The 23520-nt window shown below is 39.5% G+C and overlaps 3 protein-coding genes across 10 annotated transcripts; all 3 read left to right on the top strand.

Moving 5' to 3' along the window:
• Positions 1 to 7320: 7320 nt before the first annotated feature.
• On the top strand, positions 7321 to 11491 carry LOC112185759 (ATP-dependent zinc metalloprotease FTSH 2, chloroplastic). The gene is made up of 4 exons (XM_024324079.2): positions 7321 to 7477; positions 8266 to 9749; positions 10360 to 10600; positions 10972 to 11491. The coding sequence occupies exons 2-4, from the start codon at positions 8266 to 8268 to the stop codon at positions 11308 to 11310; spliced, it is 2064 nt and encodes a 687-aa protein (XP_024179847.1). The 5' UTR covers positions 7321 to 7477; the 3' UTR covers positions 11311 to 11491.
• Positions 11492 to 11889: 398 nt separating this feature from the next.
• Positions 11890 to 14115, top strand: LOC112185760 (pentatricopeptide repeat-containing protein At2g41080). Its single transcript, XM_024324080.2, has one exon. The coding sequence runs from the start codon at positions 12032 to 12034 to the stop codon at positions 13961 to 13963; it is 1932 nt and encodes a 643-aa protein (XP_024179848.1). The 5' UTR covers positions 11890 to 12031; the 3' UTR covers positions 13964 to 14115.
• Positions 14116 to 16968: 2853 nt separating this feature from the next.
• LOC112185846 (histone-lysine N-methyltransferase ATXR3) lies at positions 16969 to 21678 on the top strand. 8 transcript variants are annotated; one of them, XR_005805870.1, is made up of 12 exons: positions 16971 to 17491; positions 18064 to 18174; positions 18257 to 18357; positions 18871 to 18970; positions 19060 to 19155; positions 19325 to 19492; positions 19579 to 19664; positions 19774 to 19827; positions 20112 to 20359; positions 20443 to 20541; positions 20626 to 20928; positions 21463 to 21678. XR_005805870.1 is itself a non-coding variant. In XM_040513905.1 (6 exons), the coding sequence occupies exons 1-6, from the start codon at positions 17705 to 17707 to the stop codon at positions 19421 to 19423; spliced, it is 480 nt and encodes a 159-aa protein (XP_040369839.1). In that variant the 5' UTR covers positions 17515 to 17704; the 3' UTR covers positions 19424 to 19572. The 8 variants fall into 8 exon arrangements, 1 of the variants encoding a protein (XP_040369839.1); XR_005805869.1 differs by having other exon boundaries at positions 21100 to 21678; XR_005805874.1 differs by having other exon boundaries at positions 16969 to 17491; positions 19325 to 19451; positions 20626 to 21678.
• Positions 21679 to 23520: the final 1842 nt, after the last annotated feature.

Below are 23520 nucleotides of genomic sequence, written 5' to 3'. Positions count from 1 at the left end.
CTTTTCACCAATCCAATGGCGGCGTGTTGGCGCAGAGCTATGTCGAGCTAACAAGTTCACTGCGAATGAGATATCCGGTCTTGTGCATTGAGCTAAGTACAATAATGCGCCTATTGCACTTAAATAGGGCACTTCGGCCTCTAGGGGTTCTTCGTCCTCATCCCTTGGACGAAACGGATCTTTTCCGGGCTCAAGATTACGGCCGATCATGGGAGTACTCGCAGGCTTTGCTTTATCTTCATTAAAGCGCCTTAGAATTTTCTGAGTATATGCAGACTGATGGATCAAAATCCCATCACTACGGTGCTCGAGTTCTAAACCGAGACAAAACCGTGTTTTCCCAAGATCTTTCATCTCAAATTCGGATTTCAAGTATTTAGCAGTTTCCTTCAACTCATCTAGAGTTCCAATTAGGTTCATGTCATCGACATAAACTGCTACGATTGCAAATCCGGAACTTGTTCTCTTAATGAACACGCATGGGCATATTTCATTATTAATATATCCCTTCCCAATCAAGTAGTCACTTAGACGGTTATACCACCTCCGTCCGGATTGTTTTAATCCATATAGTGAGCGTTTTAATCTTTTTTGAAAACGCGCTCCGTGGTTTAGAGCCACTTGATTTGGGTAATTGAAGTCCATCTGGAACCTTCATATATATCTCTGAATCTAGATCACCATAGAGATATGTTGTAACCACATCCATAAGCTGCATGTCAAGTTTTTCGGAAACTACCAAACTGACAAGGTAGCGGAACGTTATAACGTCCATTACGGGAGAATATGTCTCCTCGTAGTCGATTCCAGGGCGTTGTGAGAAACCTTGCGCCACAAGGCGGGCTTTATATCTTACCACCTCATTTTTCTCATTACGCTTTCTAACAAAGACCCATTTATGGCCAACAGGCTTTACACTTGGGGGTGTCTGCGTTACAGGCCCAAATACCTGTCTCTTTGTTAGTGAATCCAATTCAACCTGGATCGCATCTTTCCATTTAGGCCAATCTGCTCTTCGTTGACATTCTTCAACAGAGCGAGCTTCGATATCATCATATTCTATAATCCCTTTCGCAATATGATATGCAAATGCATCATCAATTGCCATAGAATTTCTATCCATCATCTCATGTACACTAGTGTAATTTATGGAGATCTCTCTATTCTCTTGGAGTTGGTTCTGACATTGGAGCGTCCCCCAATGATGTCTCTTGGACATAACCATAATCCTGAATATTCTCATGAGATGGATTATTTATATCGATGATTAATGGATTATTCTGTGCCAAACTCGCTTTCTTTCTTGGGCGAGAATCCATCGAACCTATGGGCCTCCCGCGCTTCCTGGCAGGAGCCGTGGGCCTAGCCATAACGTCACTACCACTGTGGACGTTGGCGCCATGCTCAAGTGCCCTTGAGGTGGCGTCATGTCCTCTAATTTTAGGGACATCAATCCTTGCAGGCACGTTTGCAGCAGGTATGTGTGATCTCGTCACTTTTAGCGATATCAGAAAACGCATCAGGCATCGATTCTGCTACGTTCTGAAGATCGAGAATTCTCCGCAATTCAATTTCGGACTGTGCGGTTCGGGGATCAAGATGAGACAGAGTGGGGACAGACCACGACAATTCCGGTCGTTCCTGTTGAACATTGGTGTTCTTATCTCCCCCTAACGATGGGAAAACTGTCTCATCGAAGTGACAATCCGCAAATCTTGCGGTAAAGAGATCGCCTGTCAAGGGTTCTATGTAGCGGATAATCGTTGGAGAATCATAACCAACGTAAACGCCTAATCGTCGTTGAGGACCCATTTTGGTGCGCTGTGGAGGCGCAATTGGCACATAAACTGCGCACCCAAATATGCGTAAGTGTGAGACATTGGGCTCATACCCAGTCACCATCTGGGACGCAGAAAAGGGTTGAGTGGCAGTGGGCCTCAGACGAATAAGCACAGCTGCATGCAATATTGCATAGCCCCAAGCAGAAACAGGGAGATTGGCGCGCATTACCAATGCCCTAGCGACCATTTGTAGTCGTTTAATGGCGGCTTCTGCGAGACCATTTTGGGTGTGAACATGAGGAACAGGATGTTCAACATCAATCCCAATGGATATGCAATAATCATCAAAAGTCTTTGATGTAAACTCTCCAACATTGTCTAATCTTATAGACTTAATAGGATGATCAGGGTGGTGAGTCCATAACTTAATTATTTGTGCTAGGAGTTTAGCAAATGCAGCGTTCCTTGTGGACAATAGCATGACATGTGACCAGCGTGTAGATGCATCAACCAATACCATAAAATATCGAAATGGTCCGCAGGATGGTTGAATAGGTCCACAAATATCACCTTGGATTCTTTGCAAGAATGGTATATTTTCTTTAGTGTCCTTTGCATAGGATGGTCTCGATCCTAACTTTGCTAAAGAGCAGGCTTTGCAGAATGAATGATGGGCTTTATAAACAACCAATGAGGATTTTGGTTGAGCCACAAAGTCACAAGTGACTTTAGAAGTAAAAGTTGGAGACAAAGGAGCCTTGGTGGCGTCAATGCCACCCTGAGGCCGCAGGGGGAAGGCGGCGCCGGCCAAGGATGGCCGGATTTGGGGGTGAACGGCGCCGTGAGGCGCAGGGGCTCCTTCGGTGTCCAAAAACCGAGTTTTACTTCTTTTCGTTCTGAAAAAGGGATGTCCGTGTGAAGTCTTTAATATACGGATCATCATGTCACGACCTGGGTGTCCCAAACGGTCGTGCCAAAGCCTATATGTGTCGGAATCCCATAAATCATCTCTCATGACATGGTTGGATTCAATGACTCGAATAGTGGTTGCATACAACCCACTAGAGCGACACATAAGTTTCTCTAAGACTCGTTTATGTCCGTAGTCATTAGAGGTAATGCAAAGGAACTCTTGTCCATTCTCACAATGCGTTTCCTCATGAAAACCATTGGCTCTTACATCTTGTAAGTAATAAAGTTCGAGAAGTATGTCCATGACATGAGATAAAATAAATCGATACTTTATTAATAATAGCCAATGATTACATCAAAGTTTCTTGACCAAAATCTAATCCAATAGAAAAATCAAACCGTAGACAAATCGTAGTCACTCAATCCGTTTGGTAATTTCAATTTAGTTGTGACCAGGTAAGGTAAGGCGAGATTTTGGTGGAGCGTTGCTCACTTTTAAAACCGTTCTCTCAGATCAAACCTTGCCTAGACATCACAAGTACTCTTGAGTACGCCTAGAGGGAAAGAGTTAATACAATAGGTCATTTTATTGATTTAAGGCATAATTGCCATTACATAATTCTTGGACAAAATAAAAGACTATAAATAAAAATCTGCGGTATTTTGTCTTCATCGCCAGATTTAAAGTCTTTGTGAACTCGAAGTCTTGATCACCATGATGCGACTACCTCCGTAGGTACATTGCAAATTCAGGTCCATTGATCAGACGTTCCATATCAGAAATAGACACCATAAAGAGGATTCTCCCTTGATTGAGGCGCATTGGCGCAATATGCATAGTCCTTAGGACTGGTGGCGTTGGAAAGTGGTGCCCATGGCCAACGTTGGCTTCATGGTTTCCAACCCTATTTCCCTCAAAATCACGCCTCCTACGGTCGTGTGATTGTCGCCTTGAGCGATTACCTTCTTGAGCATTTCGATCGTATGGATCATGACGTCGATGGCGACTTTCTCTAGTCATAGGACGATGCTCTTGATAGCTATCTTGAAGCCTATCAAATCTTCTTTGCACAAGTTCATTGCCATGTCTTTCAGCAGTGGCCATAGCTTCAATAAGCTGTTGGAAACTTGTGATCCGTCTTGCATTTACATGAGTCCGGAATAAGTCAGAGGACCTCATAGCATAGACGGGGAAGGTATTGAGGGTTTTCTCAATCAATTGGTCTTCTGTGATTGTTTTTCCACAGAGACGCATCATTGCTCTGATGCTGAGAGCTTCCGAATAAAATTGCATGACAGTGTCAAATTTAGAGAAGCGAAGATCTTTCCATTCTGCTTCTGTATTCGGAAGTATGGAGTCACGAACATTGCCATATCGTTCGCGAAGCGCATGTCAAAGCTTTATGGCGCTATCCTCATTTATGAACTCAAACTGTAGGTCACTATCCATGTGACGTTTCATGAAGGCAAGTGCCTTGGAATTATCTTTCTCAGTTTGAGGGTCTGGAGCTGTTTCAATAGGACAAAGCTCTTGGATTGTATGCAATAAATCACGGGCAATAAGGTGGATCTCGACATCAGTGACCCAAATTAAGTACCTTTTGCCTGCATAATCCAATGGAACAAAATCGAGTTTGTTCATGTTTGACATCCTGAAAGATGAAACAAGAACAAGTTAGTTTCGGAGTCAATGCTTCCACGAAAACTAATATAAATAAGATTTCCGAGCTATGCTACCAAGAAATCTATTTCCAAGAATAATTGGATTAGACCGAAACAATGATGTTTGTATGGTCAAAATAGATGCTCACGAACGCTCTTAGTCCGTAGCATACGAACTCTCTTAGTTCGTTAAATCGATGCTTACGGACGCTCTTAGTCCGATGTCTTACGAACGCTCTTAGTTAGTTAATTGCGTGAATCCCCACGATTCCGCTTTTCAAGATCGAACCCACGTTATAAGAAAGGTGGGATGTAGAAGAAGGGAGGTTTTCAAGTCCCCGAGAAAAGAAGAAGAAATATAAATTCCGAATTATAGGAACTTCAAAACTTACTCTTTTGAATACTTACTTGGTGAAAATTCGGAGCAGATTCTGTTCTGAACAGCTTGTACCTCGATTGGTGTACAGATCTCAATATGACTCCGATAAGGCTGAAATTCGGAGGTTAGATGGAAGAGACAGAGACGAACAACTTTGATGAAGAAAGTTTTTCGATCTGAGCTTCCGAACTAGACGTTTCGAGGCTTGCAAGAAGACGGATGTGCACAGGAATGGGAAAAAGATGCAGTGGGTGTGCGTTGGCTTGTTTGCGCAGCAGGTATGCTTCGGTAGCAGCAGGCTGGAACGCAGGGCTGCAGGAAGGGGGCAGCAGGGGCTGCTGTTCAAGGTTGCAAGCACACGGGCGCTCGGGCTGCAGCGAAGGCTCGGCTAGCTCGGGCTAGGGGCTGCTTTGTGAATGAGTTTTGGTTTTCTGTTTTGTGGTTAGAGTCGTGCTGATAACGTGTTTAAGTATATTGGTATTGAGAGAGATTGATGAGAGAAGTGTGTTTCATTATAGAGAATAGGAGCCCTATATATAGGGATTACAAAGTGCATAATCTAATGTTACAAGGAATACCAATCCGTGTAGGATTGAGAAATCTAGAACCTTCTCTCCTATTCCTATTCCTAGTTTGATAAGGCACACTAAACTTGATTTTCCTTCAACATTATTATTATTATACTAGAGTTATTGTGCTGTGTTAGGATGATTCTTTTTTTGACTTTGTCAAGGGGAACCCAAAGGCTTCCTAGGCTCAATATAAACCCCTTCGGTGCATGTAAAATGCTCCAACTGTGCATTGCAGCACAGTGCTTGACCACTTTGACAGCTTCGGGGTTCGAATCTAAGTTGGGGAACACACCCAACTAGGTAAGAACAACTAGGCCACTTACAGTGATTGTGTTAAGATGATTCTAAATGTTCTTAGATCTAATTGGTAACATAAGGATAGTTTAATATTGAGTGTTGTAAGTGATTGGCACCAAAATTAATTGTTTAGAAGGGTCAAATGAATCAAATTGGTTGGATATATATACATATACACACACACACTACGAGAAAGAAACAAAATTTCCAAATCTTCACAAGGGTCAAGTGACCATTCTCAACCCTACCTCCCTACGCCTGTGGAGCCAAGTAGGGGAAGATATAAACCAACTCTAATATGAAGCTTGTAGGGACTAATCTCTCTCAGTCCCTTTCCATAGTTTAATTATTATCCTAAATAACTCAAAATTAATAGTTCATTTGATAAATTCAATAATAAGGTCAAGTATGAATCCAAAAAGTGTGTGAAGCTTCAATCCGGAACTGAATTTGTGACCTTTTAACGTTTCGCTTTCATGCTGTGGTGCAAATGAAGGCAGCAAGCTAGCTTAGCTAGCAGCAAAAACTTACACGCAAAGCTTTTGATAACCAGACAAAGTTAGCACAAACATGTTTTGACATGCACCATGCAAATAATCCAGCTTACAAGCAAAATAAAATGTTCTTTTTTCTTTTCTTTTGAGCCAATGCCAAACTTAGACTCATCATTTCGCTGTGTGCCCGTGTTTTCTTAACACTGTTCTACTTGTAGACCAATTTGGTAGAGCGATAGGCCAAATTCATGTAATCGTACACTAGCTCAAATCTTAGTTCAATTACTGTACCACTTTTATGGACTATGGAGTGAGTCTATCAATTCATCTAATTAATTAATGCATCTTACAAATATACTCTAGTATCACTCTTCTTTCTTTTAATTTATGGAAAAGACTCCTTCAAATCTCAATATTCTTTATATATATATATATATATATATATTATACTATTTTCAAAATGAGACACCAAAAGAGCTGATAAAGATATGTCTTAGAGCAACTCCAACAGCTTCCCTATAATTTTTGTATTATAGAGAAGCAAAAGTCAAACCTTTAGCCTATTTTTCTTCTCCAACTCCAACAGATTCCCTAGTTTACAGTAATCTATAAAATCTCCATATTCTTCTTTAAAATTTTGGAGTTTGCTGTAAATATAGGGAATTTGGTTTTCTCTCTCCTCACTTTCTCTAAAATAGAGATAATTATAGGGAATCTGTTGGAGCAAAAGAGGCTTATTTTTCCCTAAACTAGAGAAAAATCAAAATATAGGGAATCTGTTGGAGTTGCTCTTAATATGCAAAGGTGTCGGTAATTTCTAAAATTATGTTATGAACTTATGACCATATGACTAAATAAAATTAACACATTTGTTAATTTATTTACTTTGATCAAATAAAAAACTAATAGATGATTATGAGATTGGACTTTAGAATCTATCACGTATAAATAAAAAATTTGTGCCACTACATCTCAACTGGTCATGGACGTGTTTTGCTAAATTAGAAATAAAATGTTTTGGAAATACCTAGTCGTTGGGATTATAAAGTTGCAAAATGAAATCAATTTTCCTAGAAAATTTGACCAAAGTTTTGAATGACGTGCCCTCTTAAGATCCCCAACCATTGACAGTCGACACTACTGAAAAAAAAAAAAAAAAAAAAATCCTCAAAATAATCGCTCTGTGTCTTCTGACCAAAACCGCCAACAAAAATCTAAAGAGGTGAAAGAGACCCGAAACGGCCACTAACATCGAGCCACGTACGCCTTCCTGAAACCACATCCACTCCCTTCAAAAGCTTATTGCCTTCTTCTCCCTCAGTTTATTTCTCAGACCACCTCTTCACCTCGCCCTCTCCAAAATCTTCACCATTTTTCAAGGTACTAACTCCTTTTACACTTCCATACTTGTGAGTAGCTGGTGTCTGTAATGGGTTTGTTTTCAATTCTGCAGTTTCATTTTGGTCTTAGCAGCTCTGCATAACTGGGTTTGGGTTTGAGTCTGTGTTTTCATGTCTGTCTTGATATTGGGTTATGGAAAAGTTAAGAATTCAGATAGGTGTTTGATGGGTTTGGCCTGAATGTGAGTGTTTCATTAATTGGATGCTTCTTTTTTGAATGTTAGTTATAATTAAGCTGTTATTTTGCAGTTTTGTTATGATGTTGTTGGACCGGAAATTACTATCTTACAAGTGACAACACTGTCCAATTATGTGTCTTTATGATATTGTTTTCGCTTTCGATTGGATTGCCTATAAAAATCATTACATGGGGTTGGCTGAAAGGCTAATGTATGGTGTGATATGGATTGAGATCTTGATGATTGATGTTCGTTCATTTTGTTCTATTATGTGTTGAATTGCTTTAGTTTCTACTCTAGTAATGCTTATTCAAGTCCAACTGGTGTTTTGTAAAGTCATTATTGTGGTATGTTAGTATGTATTGGGATATTGAGCACCTGTTTGAAATTGATCCATTGATTTTACCTATTCTTGTTGGTTGAGATGCAATCAACGATTAGGTTCAGCTCATTGTAGTTCAGTACTCAATTTCACTTCCATGATCTAACCGTCATTCTTGAGATTGAAATACATATTTCATTTGTTATTTTGTTTCTTGATTCTCATTCATGCGTTAATATACCAAGTGTTTTTCTATTTGACCAACAGATGGCAGCATCATCAGCTTGCCTTGTGGGGAATGGTTTATCTACCCATGGTACAAAACCAAGTTTGAGCAAGGATTTCTGTGGGAGACCTCTCTTCCACTCTTCAACTCTTCCATCATTGGCTAAGGGGACAAAAGCAGTTCTTGTAAAGGCATCATTGGACCAAAAGCAATATGAAGGAAGAAGAGGGTTTATGAAGTTGCTTGGAGTACCTGCTTTACTTGGAGCATCGAGTGCTAAGGCCGATGATCAAGGGCCCTCTTCTTCACGGATGTCTTATTCTAGGTTCTTGGAGTATCTAGACAAGGACAGGGTGACAAAAGTTGATCTTTTTGAGAACGGGACCATAGCTATTGTTGAGGCTATCTCTCCTGAGTTAGGGAACCGATTGCAGCGAGTTCGTGTGCAACTCCCAGGACTAAGCCAGGAGCTTCTTCAAAAGTTCAGGGAAAAGAACATCGACTTTGCGGCACATAATGCTCAAGAAGACTCGGGCAACCTTTTATTTAACCTGATTGGAAATTTGGCTTTCCCACTAATTTTAATTGGGGGCTTGTTCTTACTCTCAAGGCGTTCAGGTGGAGGCATGGGCGGTCCTGGTGGGCCTGGGTTTCCCCTCTCCTTTGGTCAGTCTAAAGCCAAGTTCCAAATGGAACCAAACACTGGAGTGACATTTGATGATGTTGCTGGGGTGGATGAAGCCAAGCAGGATTTTGTAGAGGTGGTGGAGTTCTTAAAGAAGCCTGAGAGATTCACTGCTGTTGGAGCTCGCATTCCTAAAGGTGTTCTTCTTGTCGGCCCTCCAGGAACTGGAAAGACTCTGCTAGCAAAGGCAATTGCTGGCGAAGCTGGTGTTCCTTTTTTCTCCATCTCAGGTTCTGAGTTTGTTGAAATGTTTGTTGGTGTTGGTGCTTCCCGAGTCCGTGATCTTTTTAAGAAGGCTAAGGAAAATGCACCTTGCATTGTATTTGTTGATGAAATTGATGCTGTTGGACGGCAAAGAGGAACTGGAATTGGTGGAGGCAATGATGAAAGAGAACAGACCCTTAATCAGCTTTTGACAGAAATGGATGGTTTTGAGGGTAACACTGGTATCATTGTGGTTGCAGCAACTAACAGGGCAGATATTCTCGACTCTGCCTTGTTGAGGCCTGGTCGGTTTGACAGGCAGGTGTCTGTTGATGTTCCAGACGTACGTGGCAGAACAGATATCTTGAAGGTTCATGCTAGCAATAAGAAGTTTGAGGGAAATGTTTCCCTTGATGTTGTAGCTATGAGGACACCTGGTTTTAGTGGAGCAGATCTTGCCAACCTCCTAAATGAAGCAGCTATATTGGCTGGTCGGCGTGGGAAGTCGGCAATTTCATCTAAAGAGATTGATGATTCAATTGATAGAATAGTGGCTGGAATGGAAGGAACAGTAATGACAGATGGAAAGAGCAAAAGTCTGGTAGCATACCACGAAGTTGGGCACGCCATCTGTGGGTAAGTCACATTTTAGTCTTTGACTTTTCATTTATTTTTACAATTCTCTATGTGCTAGTTTTCATCAAACCATGGTTCATTCTTTATACTAGTTTTTTCTTCATATTGCATGAATGATTGTTTTGTTTGTGAGTCCGTCTTATTACTTTATTGTTCAGGTAAATTTATATTGCTATATATTATTTAACTGTATGAATTTGTTGGATATAATAGTACTAATTGCATTAGAATTTTAAAGACATTTGGTACTCTTAAGTTTGAACTCATTCTGACTATCACTGAGCTAGTGAGCCTAAAACATTCAATTGAAATATGAACCTTCACAGGTAAATGTATTGTTATCAACAATTAGTTGATAAAGTTGAAACAACAAATAATTTGTGGCTATAAATTGTAGCCAATTTCTATGGTTCTTTAATCTGGTATGGGTTTTCTAACAATGATGATGCTCAAGTTCATCGTAAACTCTGTTATACACCCTATCGCCCATGCTTTCATCCAATATATCTAAACTCATCTTAGTTTTCTTTTTTGGTTCTGCTGGTGGCTCTAATAACTCTCAAGGAAAGTTAATAACCCACCTATTGTTCTCATTTTCTCTTCAATACAGGACATTGACTCCAGGGCACGATGCTGTTCAGAAAGTGACCCTAGTTCCACGAGGTCAAGCACGTGGTCTTACATGGTTCATTCCTGCAGATGATCCTACCTTGATCTCCAAGCAGCAACTATTTGCAAGAATTGTTGGTGGGCTTGGTGGTAGAGCAGCAGAGGAAGTGATCTTTGGTGAGCCAGAGGTGACAACAGGTGCAGCTGGTGATTTGCAGCAGATCACTGGTTTAGCCAAACAGGTAACTAATATCCGCCATGACTATCTGCCCATAGGAATTTAAACTGTTGAATTACTATGATCCTTACTTTCCTGAAAGAGATTTCGTATCTTGTGGGATTTATATATGAAATGAATCCTATAACTCTGACTTCATTCATTCTTTAGTGTAGCTCATTTTTGTTGCTTTTTTATTCTCTATTTTATATTTATTGCGGGCAAAAATTTGGAATTGGCAGCTAAATTTTGTGTCTTTCCGTATACAATTGTCCAGCAGTTTTCAGTGCCATTCCTACTGCGCTTCTGTAGTTAATTTCTTTAAGAGTACCTGTCCGTAGCTCATTGAGCATGTTAAAATCAATTGGACTGAGGCATTAATTGACATCATTGCAGATGGTAACCACATTTGGAATGTCCGACATTGGCCCATGGTCATTGATGGATTCAGCTCAGAGTGGTGATGTCATAATGAGAATGATGGCAAGGAACTCAATGTCAGAAAAGCTTGCTGAAGACATTGATTCTGCTATTAAGAGATTATCTGATGAAGCATATGAGATTGCATTGAGCCACATAAGAAACAACCGTGAAGCCATGGACAAGATAGTGGAGGTCCTTCTTGAGAAGGAAACAATGACCGGGGATGAATTCCGGGCAATCCTCTCTGAATTCACTGAAATCCCAGTCGAAAACCGGGTTGCTGCTGCGGCCCCTACTCCAGTCGCTGTTTAGGTAGTGTAAGTCATACTGTCATTGACACTTAGTTGCACATCTATAATTGGTTAAGTGTATAAAAAGCTGTAATTTTTTTGATCATGTGTAAAGTACTGTAATGTGGAATGACCAAATATACTCGGGCCTTTGGTCATAGTGATAGTTCTTGTTACTTTATTTGCAAGCATTGTTCTGTCGAGTCTGCCCATATACAATTAACTTTATCAATCCACTTCCGAAAATGGTACCATGGAAATAAGGTCACCTTCAAAATTGTAATTCCAAATTTTAAGATGCACTACCTAAACTGATCTAGATATTGTATGGAAAGCAACAGCTTATATCCTAGTTTCCTGCTCAATTTAAGCTTAATTTTGATGGTTTAGTTACTCTCGAGCAGTCTTTTTATGTTCGGATCATATATTGGAATTTTTAAGGTAATCTTCTCGACCATCTTAATTGTATGCCTTGAAGATTTTCTGGGTCCAAAGACTAAATCTTATAGGGATGTCATGTCAGAACGTTCATTTTTTTGGCTACTAATAATATATTGAAATTTAACTCCAATAAAAGTCAGTGAAATTTGAAAATTAGTGCGGGGTTCCATACCTGAAAGCTCTTACCAACCGGTTCACCTGTGTTGGTTGTGTAGTAATCAAATTCACCTTTCGTGGTCATGAACTCGTATGTATATTAATTGCACTTTCTGAACACAACCCGCTTCGGCAAGCTAGATTGTATGGGCAAGTCTTACTCTTCTACTACTTGTATAGAGCAATTGACTACTCTTTGCTCCAAAGGACTTATCAAAGAAGCTTTTGGAAGGTTCAAATCTGATTTATGGTCAGACCCATCTCTCTTCTCACACTTACTGCAAGCATGCATACCCAGAAAGTCACTCTCATTAGGAAAACAGCTCCATTCTCTGATAATCACTTCTGGGTGTTCCTCAGACAAGTTCGTATGCAATCACCTCCTCAACTTGTACTCCAAAATCGGAGACTTGAAATCAGCTTCGACTCTCTTTGGGCATTTGCCGAGGAGGAACATCATGTCTTGCAACATTTTGATCAATGGGTTTGTGCAGAAAGGAGATTTGGGATGTGCCCAGAAGGTGTTCGATGAAATGCCTGATAGAAATGTGGCAACGTGGAACGCAATGGTGACGGGTTTGGTGCAGTTTGAATACAATGAGGAGGGTTTGGGTTTGTTTTCTGAGATGCATGAGTTGGGGTTTTCGCCTGATGAGTTCACATTGGGTAGTGTTCTTAGGGGGTGTGCAGGTTTGAGAGGACTAACTGCGGGGTGTGAGGTTCATGCTTATGTGGTGAAATGTGGGTTTGAGTTCAATTTGGTTGTTGGGAGTTCATTGGCTCATATGTATATGAAGTCTGGGAGCTTGGTTGATGGCGAGAAGGTGATTAAATCAATGCCGATTCGCAATGTGGTTGCTTGGAATACGCTGATTGCGGGAAAAGCCCAAAATGGGCAGTCCGAGGGAGTTTTGGATCAGTACAACATGATGAAAATTGCAGGCTTTAGACCTGATAAGGTCACATTTGTGAGTGTGCTTAGTTCGTGTTCGGAATTGGCAACACTTGGACAGGGTCAGCAGATTCATGCTGAAGCGATTAAAGCTGGGGCTAGCTCAGTTGTTGCCGTGATAAGTACGTTAATTAGCATGTATTCTAGATGTGGGTGTCTTGAAGATTCTCTCAAAGCTTTCAGGGAATGTGAAGGTGCAGATGTTGTACTATGGAGTTCTGTGATTTCTGCGTATGGGTTTCATGGACGAGGAGAGGAAGCGATCAAGCTGTTTGAACAGATGGAGCAGGAAGGTTTGGAGGCAAACGATGTTACTTTCTTGAGCTTGCTCTATGCCTGCAGTCATTGTGGAATGAAGGAGAAAGGAATCAAATTGTTCGACTTGATGGTACAAAAGTATGGACTGAAACCTAAACTAGAGCACTATACATGTGTGGTTGACCTTCTTGGCCGGTCAGGTTTTTTGGAGGAAGCCGAGGCAATGATAAGATCAATGCCTGTTAAAGCAGATGCTATCATATGGAAAACTTTGTTATCTGCATGCAAAATCCACAAGAACGCAGACATGGCAAGAAGGATTGGTCAAGATGTTCTTAGGCAAGATCCAGAGGATTCAGCTTCGTATGTGCTACTTTCAAACATCCATGCTTCAGCCAGAAGATGGCAGGATGTTTCTGAGGTGAGGACAGCCATGAGAGATAGAAAGGTCAAGAAGGAGCCAGGTATAAGCTGGCTGGAAATAAAGAATAAAGTTTACCAGTTTCGTATGGGTGATAATTGCCATCCACAATATATGGCGATTGATTTGTATCTTAAAGAACTGAGGTCAGAGATGAAGTTGCATGGCTATGTGCCTGATACTGGTTCGGTTTTGCATGACATGGATAATGAGGAGAAGGAATACGATTTGGCACATCATAGTGAGAAGTTGGCAATTGCTTTTGCTTTAATCAACACTCCTGAAGGTGTACCAGTAAGGGTGATGAAGAACTTGCGTGTATGCATTGATTGTCATGTTGCTATTAAGTACATATCCCAGATTAAAAACAGAGAAATCATCGTCCGTGATGCTAGTAGATTTCATCACTTTAAACATGGGAAGTGTTCTTGCGGAGATTACTGGTAAAGGAAGGTTCTACTGTATCACAGTCGAGAAGGTTACTTTTCTTCTGTCTGATTTAGAAATTTTTGACTGTTGCTATTATTTTGTTAATTTACAACCACATGATTCTTGGTTGGAGAGGTGTTTATTTTATACGAATCAATTAATCAGTGACAAAGTCACAAATCATGTTCTGATGTTCATTCATTCTAACTTACAAGCTTTATATATCTTTTAGTGACCCTTTGGTCTAAGTCTAGTTCTCCATCACTTTAATTTCTACTTAGAATTTCAACCGGAAGGACCAGATCTACTTCGAATTTCAACCTCAAAATTTTGAGTGGCTTGTTGGGCATTAAGCTGGGAAGAAATCTGGTGAGTAAAAATGGCTAAAGGATAAATGTAGCCAAAGGGAAGACGATGAAAAAAACCATTGTTCTATTTCAGAGCAAGTTCACCCGTTGGGTTACCGGGTCACCCACTTTTCACTGCTTTTTAATGTTATTTTCACCCTCTAAGTCAAGGGCACAATTTCCAAACTGATCTTGGTCACCAAAATCACTTTTTGGGTCACTTTCGTGACCTGCAAATTGACCCGATGACTCACGTCAGTTTGGAAACTGTGCCGGTGACCCAGAGGGTGGAAATAAACAATAAAAAACAGTGAATAGTGGGTGACCTGATTACCCAACGGGTGAACTTACTCTGAAAAAAGAGCATAATATTTTTTTTCTTTTTTGGTTGAATAAAAAAGAGCATAATCCAAAAAAAGAAACTACTAAGAAATGACGGTGTTTGAGAACAAACTCGTTCAAAAATGAAACGACGTGGGCATGGTCTATGAATTGCTAACTATTCCTCTCATCTCCTTTGTCATTTGGCTGGCTCGGGTGTTTATATTGAATTATCACTTGATCGGAACTAATGATCTTTGTCTCAATCCCCTTTGTCCAAGTTTAATTTTGCATCTGATTTTTGTCCTCACTGTTCAAATATGTTTTTAGATCTTAGATCTGAATCTCTAAAATATACTCTTAGATTTGTTCTCATAGTCATTCTCAATTTTTGTTCTGCCTTTGCTCCTCAAGATGTCCAAACTGTGAACAAATCTCCTTCTTCTTGTCTACCTTGCCCTGCCATGGAAGAGTTCGTACTCCTCTGCAACCACCTCTTCTGATCTCAGGTTTCTTTGCTAAGATCTATTTTGATTTGGTTGTTGTTATCCTTTTATGTGAGATCTTCTCGTAATCAGTCAATTGGAGAATGCATGGCGGCTCTGTCCGTGTCCTCACCTCTGCAGACCACCCTTGGTTACCAACCCTCGCTCATGATTTCCGTCAGAGCTCCCGTATCGAATCTGCTATGGCGGCTGCAAGTTGGAGATGAAGAAGAAGCTTTGATTAGGATTTGGGTTTTTTGGGCTGCTTGGGCCTCTATGTTTTCAGCTGTTTCTTTCTTGTATTTTGATTTCTCTAAGCTTGCTTGTTTTGGCAGTTGACTATGTGAATCATGCTTTGCAGACTTCGTCTGTATTGGGCTGTGTCCCTTGTACTGTTGTTTGGCTTTGATCCTTGTTAATTGATGTTACCTTTCGACCAAAAACAACAACAACCAAGTTTAATTTTGTTGAGGAAGCTTCAGGAGAGAGGGCGAAGCGGTGACAGTGAGAGAGAGGAAATAAAGAAAATAGGCGCAAGCTGATGATAGGTTTATACTTTATATATCTAGGTAAATGGCAGTTTAAAAAAGAAAAAAAATGATAGGACCATCTTTTCACGCACCGGTTCGGTTCGAGCCGGCACTATTATTAAGCTATGCGTATACGCGATATGTTTTAACTTTTAAGGAGTAGTCTACAAGTCACCATACGTGTAAAACACCAAAGTCTGCCCAATGACGTGGCTCTCTCTCGTCTACACAAAGAGCTGAAAACTGATGTCATTACGTTTGACCGTCAACGATTTGTTAACTGTAAATCCATAACCGTTAACGCCCTATTTTAATATAATTAAACATTACAAGTTTACAACATCGCAATACTAATATTTAGCTCATGTCGTCTTTGTGTATGAACTTTTTTCGATTCATGAATTTTCACCTGAATCAGGACAAACAAAGAAATTACCTTTTCCTCTCTCATGTATATAATTTAACTAGAGCATGAAATTAATACTTTGTTTACCTAACCGGGCATTTGTTGTTCATGTACATCCTGCTTTCTATATATCACCCCTCTTCTTGCATAACTTTGCTTTACTTATTTCAAGGCGATATTATTCCTAAAATCAAATGAATTGTAAGTGGAATAATAAGATATTAGAGGTAATTAAAAGCATTCATTAGTTGCTCCGAATACAAGAGCGGTTCCCTCTATAACTTAGTAGTTAGCTACTGAAAGTATTCAATATTCATTAGCTGCGATGTTAGGGCGGCCAACCGATGCCGTTCAATTCGCAGACTTGCCTCAGCTCTTGGTTCGTCCTATCTTCGAATGAGGAAGGATAATCAAAGCTCCAATTAAAGATTTTGGCTTTTCAATGGTTTCAAGGGAACGAGAATCGAAGCTCTACTTAAAGCTTCCGGCTTTCTAATGGTTTCAAGCATTTTTCGGTTATTTTGGCGACAGTTAGTCATGCATGACTTGTGAAACTTTGTCTACTCGTCGAGATCTACATTGTAGTACACTCAGTTTTCAATATCGATTAAGTTTGAAAATTGAGATCTACATTGTAGTACAGTCAGTTTTCAATATCGATTAAGTTTGAAGATTTAGATGTTTGGAGATTTTTGACCACCATTGTTGTCACTCTTTCCGGTGGCGGTTTTACTTATGATTAGTTATTTGGATCGAGCCAGCTAAATTTCGGTTCGGACTCACCTCTTACAAAACAACTGAAGTCTTAACTACTAGACCACAGTTTGCCCTGCATATACAAACTTTATATTTATATATTCATATGCAATATAAATAAAACCATTCAAATCTTTTTCAGATTCTTCCTCCTCTCTTTCATCGTCAGTTTTTCCTTCCGTCTTTCATAATCACCATCGTCAAATCCTGATCAATAATCCCAATATCCCAATAATCAATCAGGCTTTTTTCTAATCTATATATTCGATCTTCATCCTCGGATCAATTTATAATATATGGTACCCAATTCCAATTTTCATATTAGTTTTGCTCTTCATGGGTTCCGTGCCCACCTACATTTCGACACGTGCTGCTCCCGTTCTCAATGAGTACCTGAGGAATGGGTGTTGCGTTTTGGGTCCCTGCTACCTGACCCCAATATTTCAAATTTCAAGGGCAAAACATTGAAGCGTGGAGAATCACTGTGCTTTTTCTGATGGAAACGACAAAACAAAGCCAAACTCAGATGTGACCCTTCACTGGGAGACACTTCACTGGGACCGGGACTGCTCCCATCTTCTGTCCTTTGCGGCCTGTTGTCGAAGACATTCAGAAAACTGCTAATGAGGATAGTGATCTTCAAATTGTGAGAGGGTATTTTGAAATCCATAGACAGTGGCCCTGATGTTGCTTATAGAAAGGTGAATGTACATTATCCTGTGCTTTTTGATTTCTTACTTCCTGGATTTCTCCCATGCCTTGAGGATGCTGTTTCTTTTGTAATGTACTGCTTTTAGTGTATCTGTTCCCGGTTGTTATCCTCAAGTTTGAACTCAGTCACTACTAAAAAGAACAGAAAAGGGTTTCTGAAGTCTATCACGTATGTCTGGTTTTGTGGGTGGGAAATTGCAATTATGAGTCATTTTAGGCAAACCAGGTTTCTATCTGATTCTTTCCTTGTCTTATTTTATGTACGATGTGCAAGATTTGATCTTGTTACGAGGGCATCTGACATTAATTGTGTTCATCAATTAATGATAGTTGTACTTAATATTCTAGATGAAATGATTTCTTTTCAGTTCTTCTGATGTGAATTTTTGGTGTGGACAGTTCCAATAAGAACCCCCATACTGCAATCCTTGATGTTGTAGTGGGAAAATTTATCTTATAACGTGCAGTGAACAGCTTATTGTGTTTATTCTTTTAGAGTAAAGCAACTTCTTTGTTGATCCTGAGAATCCCTTCTTACCGTACTTCAAAATGTTAATTGTAGGTGTATCCTTTTTGGAAATGGTATGAGAAGCAAGATGGGATTCGATCTCTGCAGAAAAATAGTAAGGATCCAGCTCCAGAATTTTACAACTTTTATCTTGAAAGGCCCAAGGTGCTTTATTGTTGCCCAAGTTCGTAGGTAGTTACTGTTTGCTTTGCTGATTTGTACCTGATCATTGATTGTTGTTTGGCAGGGTGATGCTGATGGGTATGATTTAGTTGTTGTTGATGCCATGCATAAAGCAACCTATGCAAGTAGAATTTGTCACTTGTGCCGACCTAATTGTGAAGCAAAGTAAGTTCTATTAAATTTGTTCTGTTAGTCATCGTACCGTCCTCGTCCCACCATGCATATAGGGAATTTTACAGAGCAGTACAAAGTTGTGATTTTGACTTGTAATTGTTACATCCCCATGATATATGGTGCTGCATCTAGTTAAAAGTTCTTTGTCGCTACTTATGTTTTACCGTTACCTTTTGGCTTGTACGTACTTAGAGCTTTTGTACTTTATGATGTTTAGATTATTGTATACTTTGGTGTAAGAACAACTTTCCATTTTAGAATATTTATTTTTTGAATATGCAGTTTTAGATTGCCGTTTCAATAAGTATTATAGCACTGTGGTTAAGAACGCCGGAAATACAAATTAGATTGATGTATGCTATCAAGATATGTGTTATTAGCGGTTCTTTATGTCTTATATATATAAAAGTACCTATAGTAATCAATGGCATCCTAATCCTAGAATTTAGTCTGGCCAGACTTTGACTACTAGTTCTATAAACATTTACACTTTCGTGAATGCAGAGTTACTGCTGTAGATGGTCGTTACAAGATTGGAATATACACCGTACGTAAAATTCAATACGGTGAAGAGATCACATTGGACTACAACTCTATTAAGGAGGTCTGACTCTTTTGCCTATGGGTCTCATGTGTTACTCGATTGCAATTTACATGACTGTATCTGACAATTGAAGTCTATTTTTTTGACAGGGTAAGGAAGAATATGAAGCATCAGATTGTTTGTGCGGCAGTCAAGTTTGCCGGGGAGGTTACCTGAATTTGATAGGCGAAGGATCATTCCTGGAGGTATTAGAAAATCAAACCTGCACCTGTTAGGGGAACCAAACTTTTCTTTTAACCTCATTATATTGGTGCCCAAAGATGGCTGGTGCAACCAGTGTGAAGATTTAGTGGTACACTTATCTCCTTTATATTTCTCATTCTAATTTTTATCCATGTCTTGTCTATTCATCAGATGCTGAAGGATTGTCATAAAATTCTGAATTGTCATCGTCTAATGCTGGAAGCTTGCGAGTTAAATTCAGTATCTGAGGTGGATTCACTTGACCTGTAAAGGGCTGGTTTAGGCAACTGTTTGCTTGGTGGGTTGCCAGATTGAGTGATTGCATATTCAGCTTGTTTGGTATCCCTCCTGCTGCCTAATTCGCTCATTTTTAATTTTGAAATCAACCGTCATTTATTTTGCTGTTGCTATTGTTTTGCTTGAAGGGGAGGTAAAGCACAACTTAAAAGAAAAGAACAATTATTGCTCAGATACATGTCGTGAGGTTGAGAGGAGTGATGCAGAGGTTTAGGTGAATCTCTCTCTCTCTCTCTCTCTCTCTCTCTCTCACACACACACACACACATTCACATGTTTTTTATGGGTGACATTTGGTTATTATTGCTTATTGGTTGACACAGGCTGACGGTGTGTTCAAACAAAGGGTTCAGAGTTTGGCTGTTACTCTTGACAAGGTAATTGGCGTGCCATCATTTTTTGCCTATTTTGTTGAGTATATAATAGAAAGATTTATTGGGTGGGCTTGCTATACACTTGTCAAAAAGAAAACATTGCATGAATTTGATATGGTGATTTTTAACTTGATGCTAGAGGATTTTGGTTAGGACTTTCTATACTGTTTGTGTCGGGGAGATAGTTAATGAAGCTTAATGTATATAACCTTTTTTATTATTTAGTTTATTTTATGGTTATCTATAGTATTATGTGTTCATGACTTTCTGGTTGGTGAAATACACAGATGAAGTATGTTATGCGCTCTGTATTTGGCAACCCAAAGAATGCTCCACCTACACTGGAGAGGTTAAGTCCAGAAGAAGCTGTTGGCTTTCTATGGGAGGGAGAAGGATCATTTGTTGAGGAAGTCCTTCAGAGGATTGCTCCTAATGTGGAGGAAGAATTGCTAAATGATCTCAAGTCCAAAATGCCTACTCATGATCCGTCGGGTTCAGATGACATTTGGAAAGAACTTGAGAGTTTGTTACAATGGTAAGTGTATGCTTTTCTCATGCAATGTCTTGAATCTTTACCTTGTAAGTGGTGCTGACTCGTGGGTTTTATTTCTTTGGAAGGTTGAGAGATGAGGTCAGGAATCTTCCAAGTACATGCACGTCTAAGCTTAACGCTGCTGCTGACTTTATGCATGCAGAAGGAACTACATTAGAATACGGGTAAGGTGAGAATCTCTCTTAAGTTTTCCAACTCAATTGTGCTCTACTGTTTTGACTCAAAATCATATTTCATTTTACTTTCAGGAATACAAACCAATGAATTCACCGCCGGTATACATTAGTCCGCTTGACTTGGGGCCCAAGTACACTGACAAATCGGGGGCAGGTTTTCAGGAGTATTGCAAGACTTTTGGGGAGAATTATTGTTTATGGTGGCTAATTTTTTGCTATAATCAGCCTAATGCAGAGCCAGGTTGTAGTATTGCTAGAGCAAGTAGGGATTGCTTATCATTACCTGATAACGATTCCTCCTATGCCGAGATTTCGGAACCTTCACGGCCGCTTGTGTATGGTCCAAAGGCTGTCAAATGTATGCTTTCGAGGGTGGTAAGTCTTTTTTACTTTTTGGTGCCTTTGAGTGTAGAAATAATATGTTATCAATCCCCCTCCTAACCATTTCTTGGTCTAGAGGTATCTTCTTCAATGTTTCTCTTCATTTCTTTCAAAACTCCAGGACCACTTGTTTAAAAGGATTCATTTTTTTCTTCTCTCATGTAGATAAATAGACGGCAGACTGTGATTATTGGGGGCTGAACCCATGTGTGAACATTGCAACTAACAGATCCTTTTCTTGCCGCTATATAGATCGGAACTTTACATACCAAGAAAACTAGTGTTCTTTCTTAACCAACAGCTTCTACTTGCTTTGTTTCATTACCTTCTGTCTATATCATAACTTCTCAACTTCTGTTTAAATAAGGTGTAACGAAGAAGTTAGTTTTTGATGTTTTGTTTAAGAGTAAAGCATGCACATTCTTGATGATGAGTATTTACTTCTTCAATTTTAGTTTTATCTCATATTTTGTGAATTTCCTCTCTTGTTTTTACCATAAATGCAACTCTTCAAAATTTCAAATGCAGGATGTGTCAAATACCAAGGATGGAAAGGCACAAATAAAGGAAGAAATTGGAGAAGGGACAGAAGTTTAGGTTTCCAGTGATGAAGATGGATTTCAAGGCTCATGGTTTGTAGCCATTGTTGTCTAGGTATTGGGGAAGGTCAAATTTGTTATTCAGTACAAGTGCTTAAAAACAGATGATGGTAAAGAGTTCTTGACAGAAGAGATTGATGCACAGCACATAAGGCCTTATCCGCTTGCAGTTGTTATGGTTGATTGTTATAGCACAATCAACCATAACAACTGCAGCCAGACAATGTCTTATGTGCTCTGCTTCAATCCCTTTTGTCAAGAACTCTTGACCATCATCTGTTTTTAAGCACTTATACTGAACAACAAATTTGACCTTCCCCAGTACCTGGACAATAGTGGCTGCAAACCATGAGCCTTGAAATCCATCTTACTGAACCAGGAGTTATGGGGGGCGATTTTCAATCATGCTGAACTCAGTACGTCACAGATGGGCACATATAATAACCTTATATTTGACAATAACACATATAATAACCTTATATTTGACAATAAGTTAATTTTATTGATTACACACTGATTCAAAATGTATGAAAATGCAATAACACTGGTTAATCATACTCGTCGGAACCCATTATCAAATGTATGATGAATTAGTACTTCCCTTGGTTAGCTAGGAACTTGAGGGAGCTTTTGGCATAGAAATTTGACCCAATCTCTTAAGGAATTTTTGCATGTTTCCAAAAGCTCCATGGTGGTTTATCTTGTTTCCTCGTTGACTGGGACTACTGCATCAAGCGCCTTGAACCTCTTTGTCGAACCACCTTCACCACATCAGTGTCATGCTTTCTACCACTCAACCTTGATGTTTGAAAATCCACACCCTCCTCTCCATTCACAACACCATGCCCATCTTGATTTTTTTCACTATTGGTTCTTTTGCTTTATCCCTCAGCGCAGCAACCTCGTCCTTAAGTCTGACACCCGGCAACTCGCAAGGTTTGCAAATTGAACAAATATGACACCCCAGCAACTCGCAAGGTTGCAAATTAAACAAATCACACGGTGTCAGGTATCTCCTCTAAAAAGACAATTATGTAATAAATCAAGATACCTTAAGTGCATCAATCCACCAATCTCCTTTGCAAGTTCTCTGATGTAATTAAGTAACAATGTCTTAATGCTTCTCATCTGTATAATTAACTCGGGGCCAATTTTAGTAATTTCGAACTCGAAAGTTGTGAGGGTACGCAAATTTCTATATTTAGCAAGAGAAACAGAAAATGAATCCTCAGGTGCATACTTCAAGGTCAAATGATGAAACTTATCACTCGGTACCTCCATTCTCTCATTATCAGTATTAAACTCCATATAGAAACATACATTTTTGCACAGAAACTGCACGAAATCATGTGCAACATCATGCATTTTGCAACTTTATGTATTGTCATCCTTATCACTTACAAAATATTGGAAGAAAGACTGCATTACTAATTCATCAAAATATGTTTGACCGATTATTTCCTTTTCTTTGTTGCTTCCCTTAACATCCGGATAATCTTATGATAGCTACAACTTTATTAATCTATCTTTGTCAATCACATAATCTTTTGGGAAGATATCACTATATAAAAGACAATGTCTTATTAACGAGCTCAAATCATAGTAACTTGGTAATAAGGGTTGAAAAGCATGTTGCTCAAACTCTTTTAACTCCCAAATCTTACTATTCAAAACACCTTGCCCTTCTCTCAATGTTTTCTTATGGTGCATTAATTGGGCTACCTAAAGTCTTTACAGCAAGTGGCAAACCTTTGCACATTTTGACAATATCATTAGCGATAGCTTCAAACATTCTAGATTCGTTTCTTCCCCTATTAGTGAATGCAATGTGACAGGACAATGACCAACAATTTTCTTCACTTGACTCCTTCAATAGGATCATAGGACTGAATGCTCCCATCATGATAGAAACCCCCTCATTTCGTGGTGTCACCAATATTCTACTGCCTATAGCCCCGTTAAATAAAGATCTGTTTAATTGTTTGTA

This window comes from Rosa chinensis, chromosome 2 (genome assembly GCF_002994745.2).
Source record: "Rosa chinensis cultivar Old Blush chromosome 2, RchiOBHm-V2, whole genome shotgun sequence".
Lineage (NCBI taxonomy): Eukaryota > Viridiplantae > Streptophyta > Magnoliopsida > Rosales > Rosaceae > Rosa > Rosa chinensis.
Note: the sequence above shows the minus strand (reverse complement) of the source record. Positions and strands in the feature narration are given on the sequence as shown.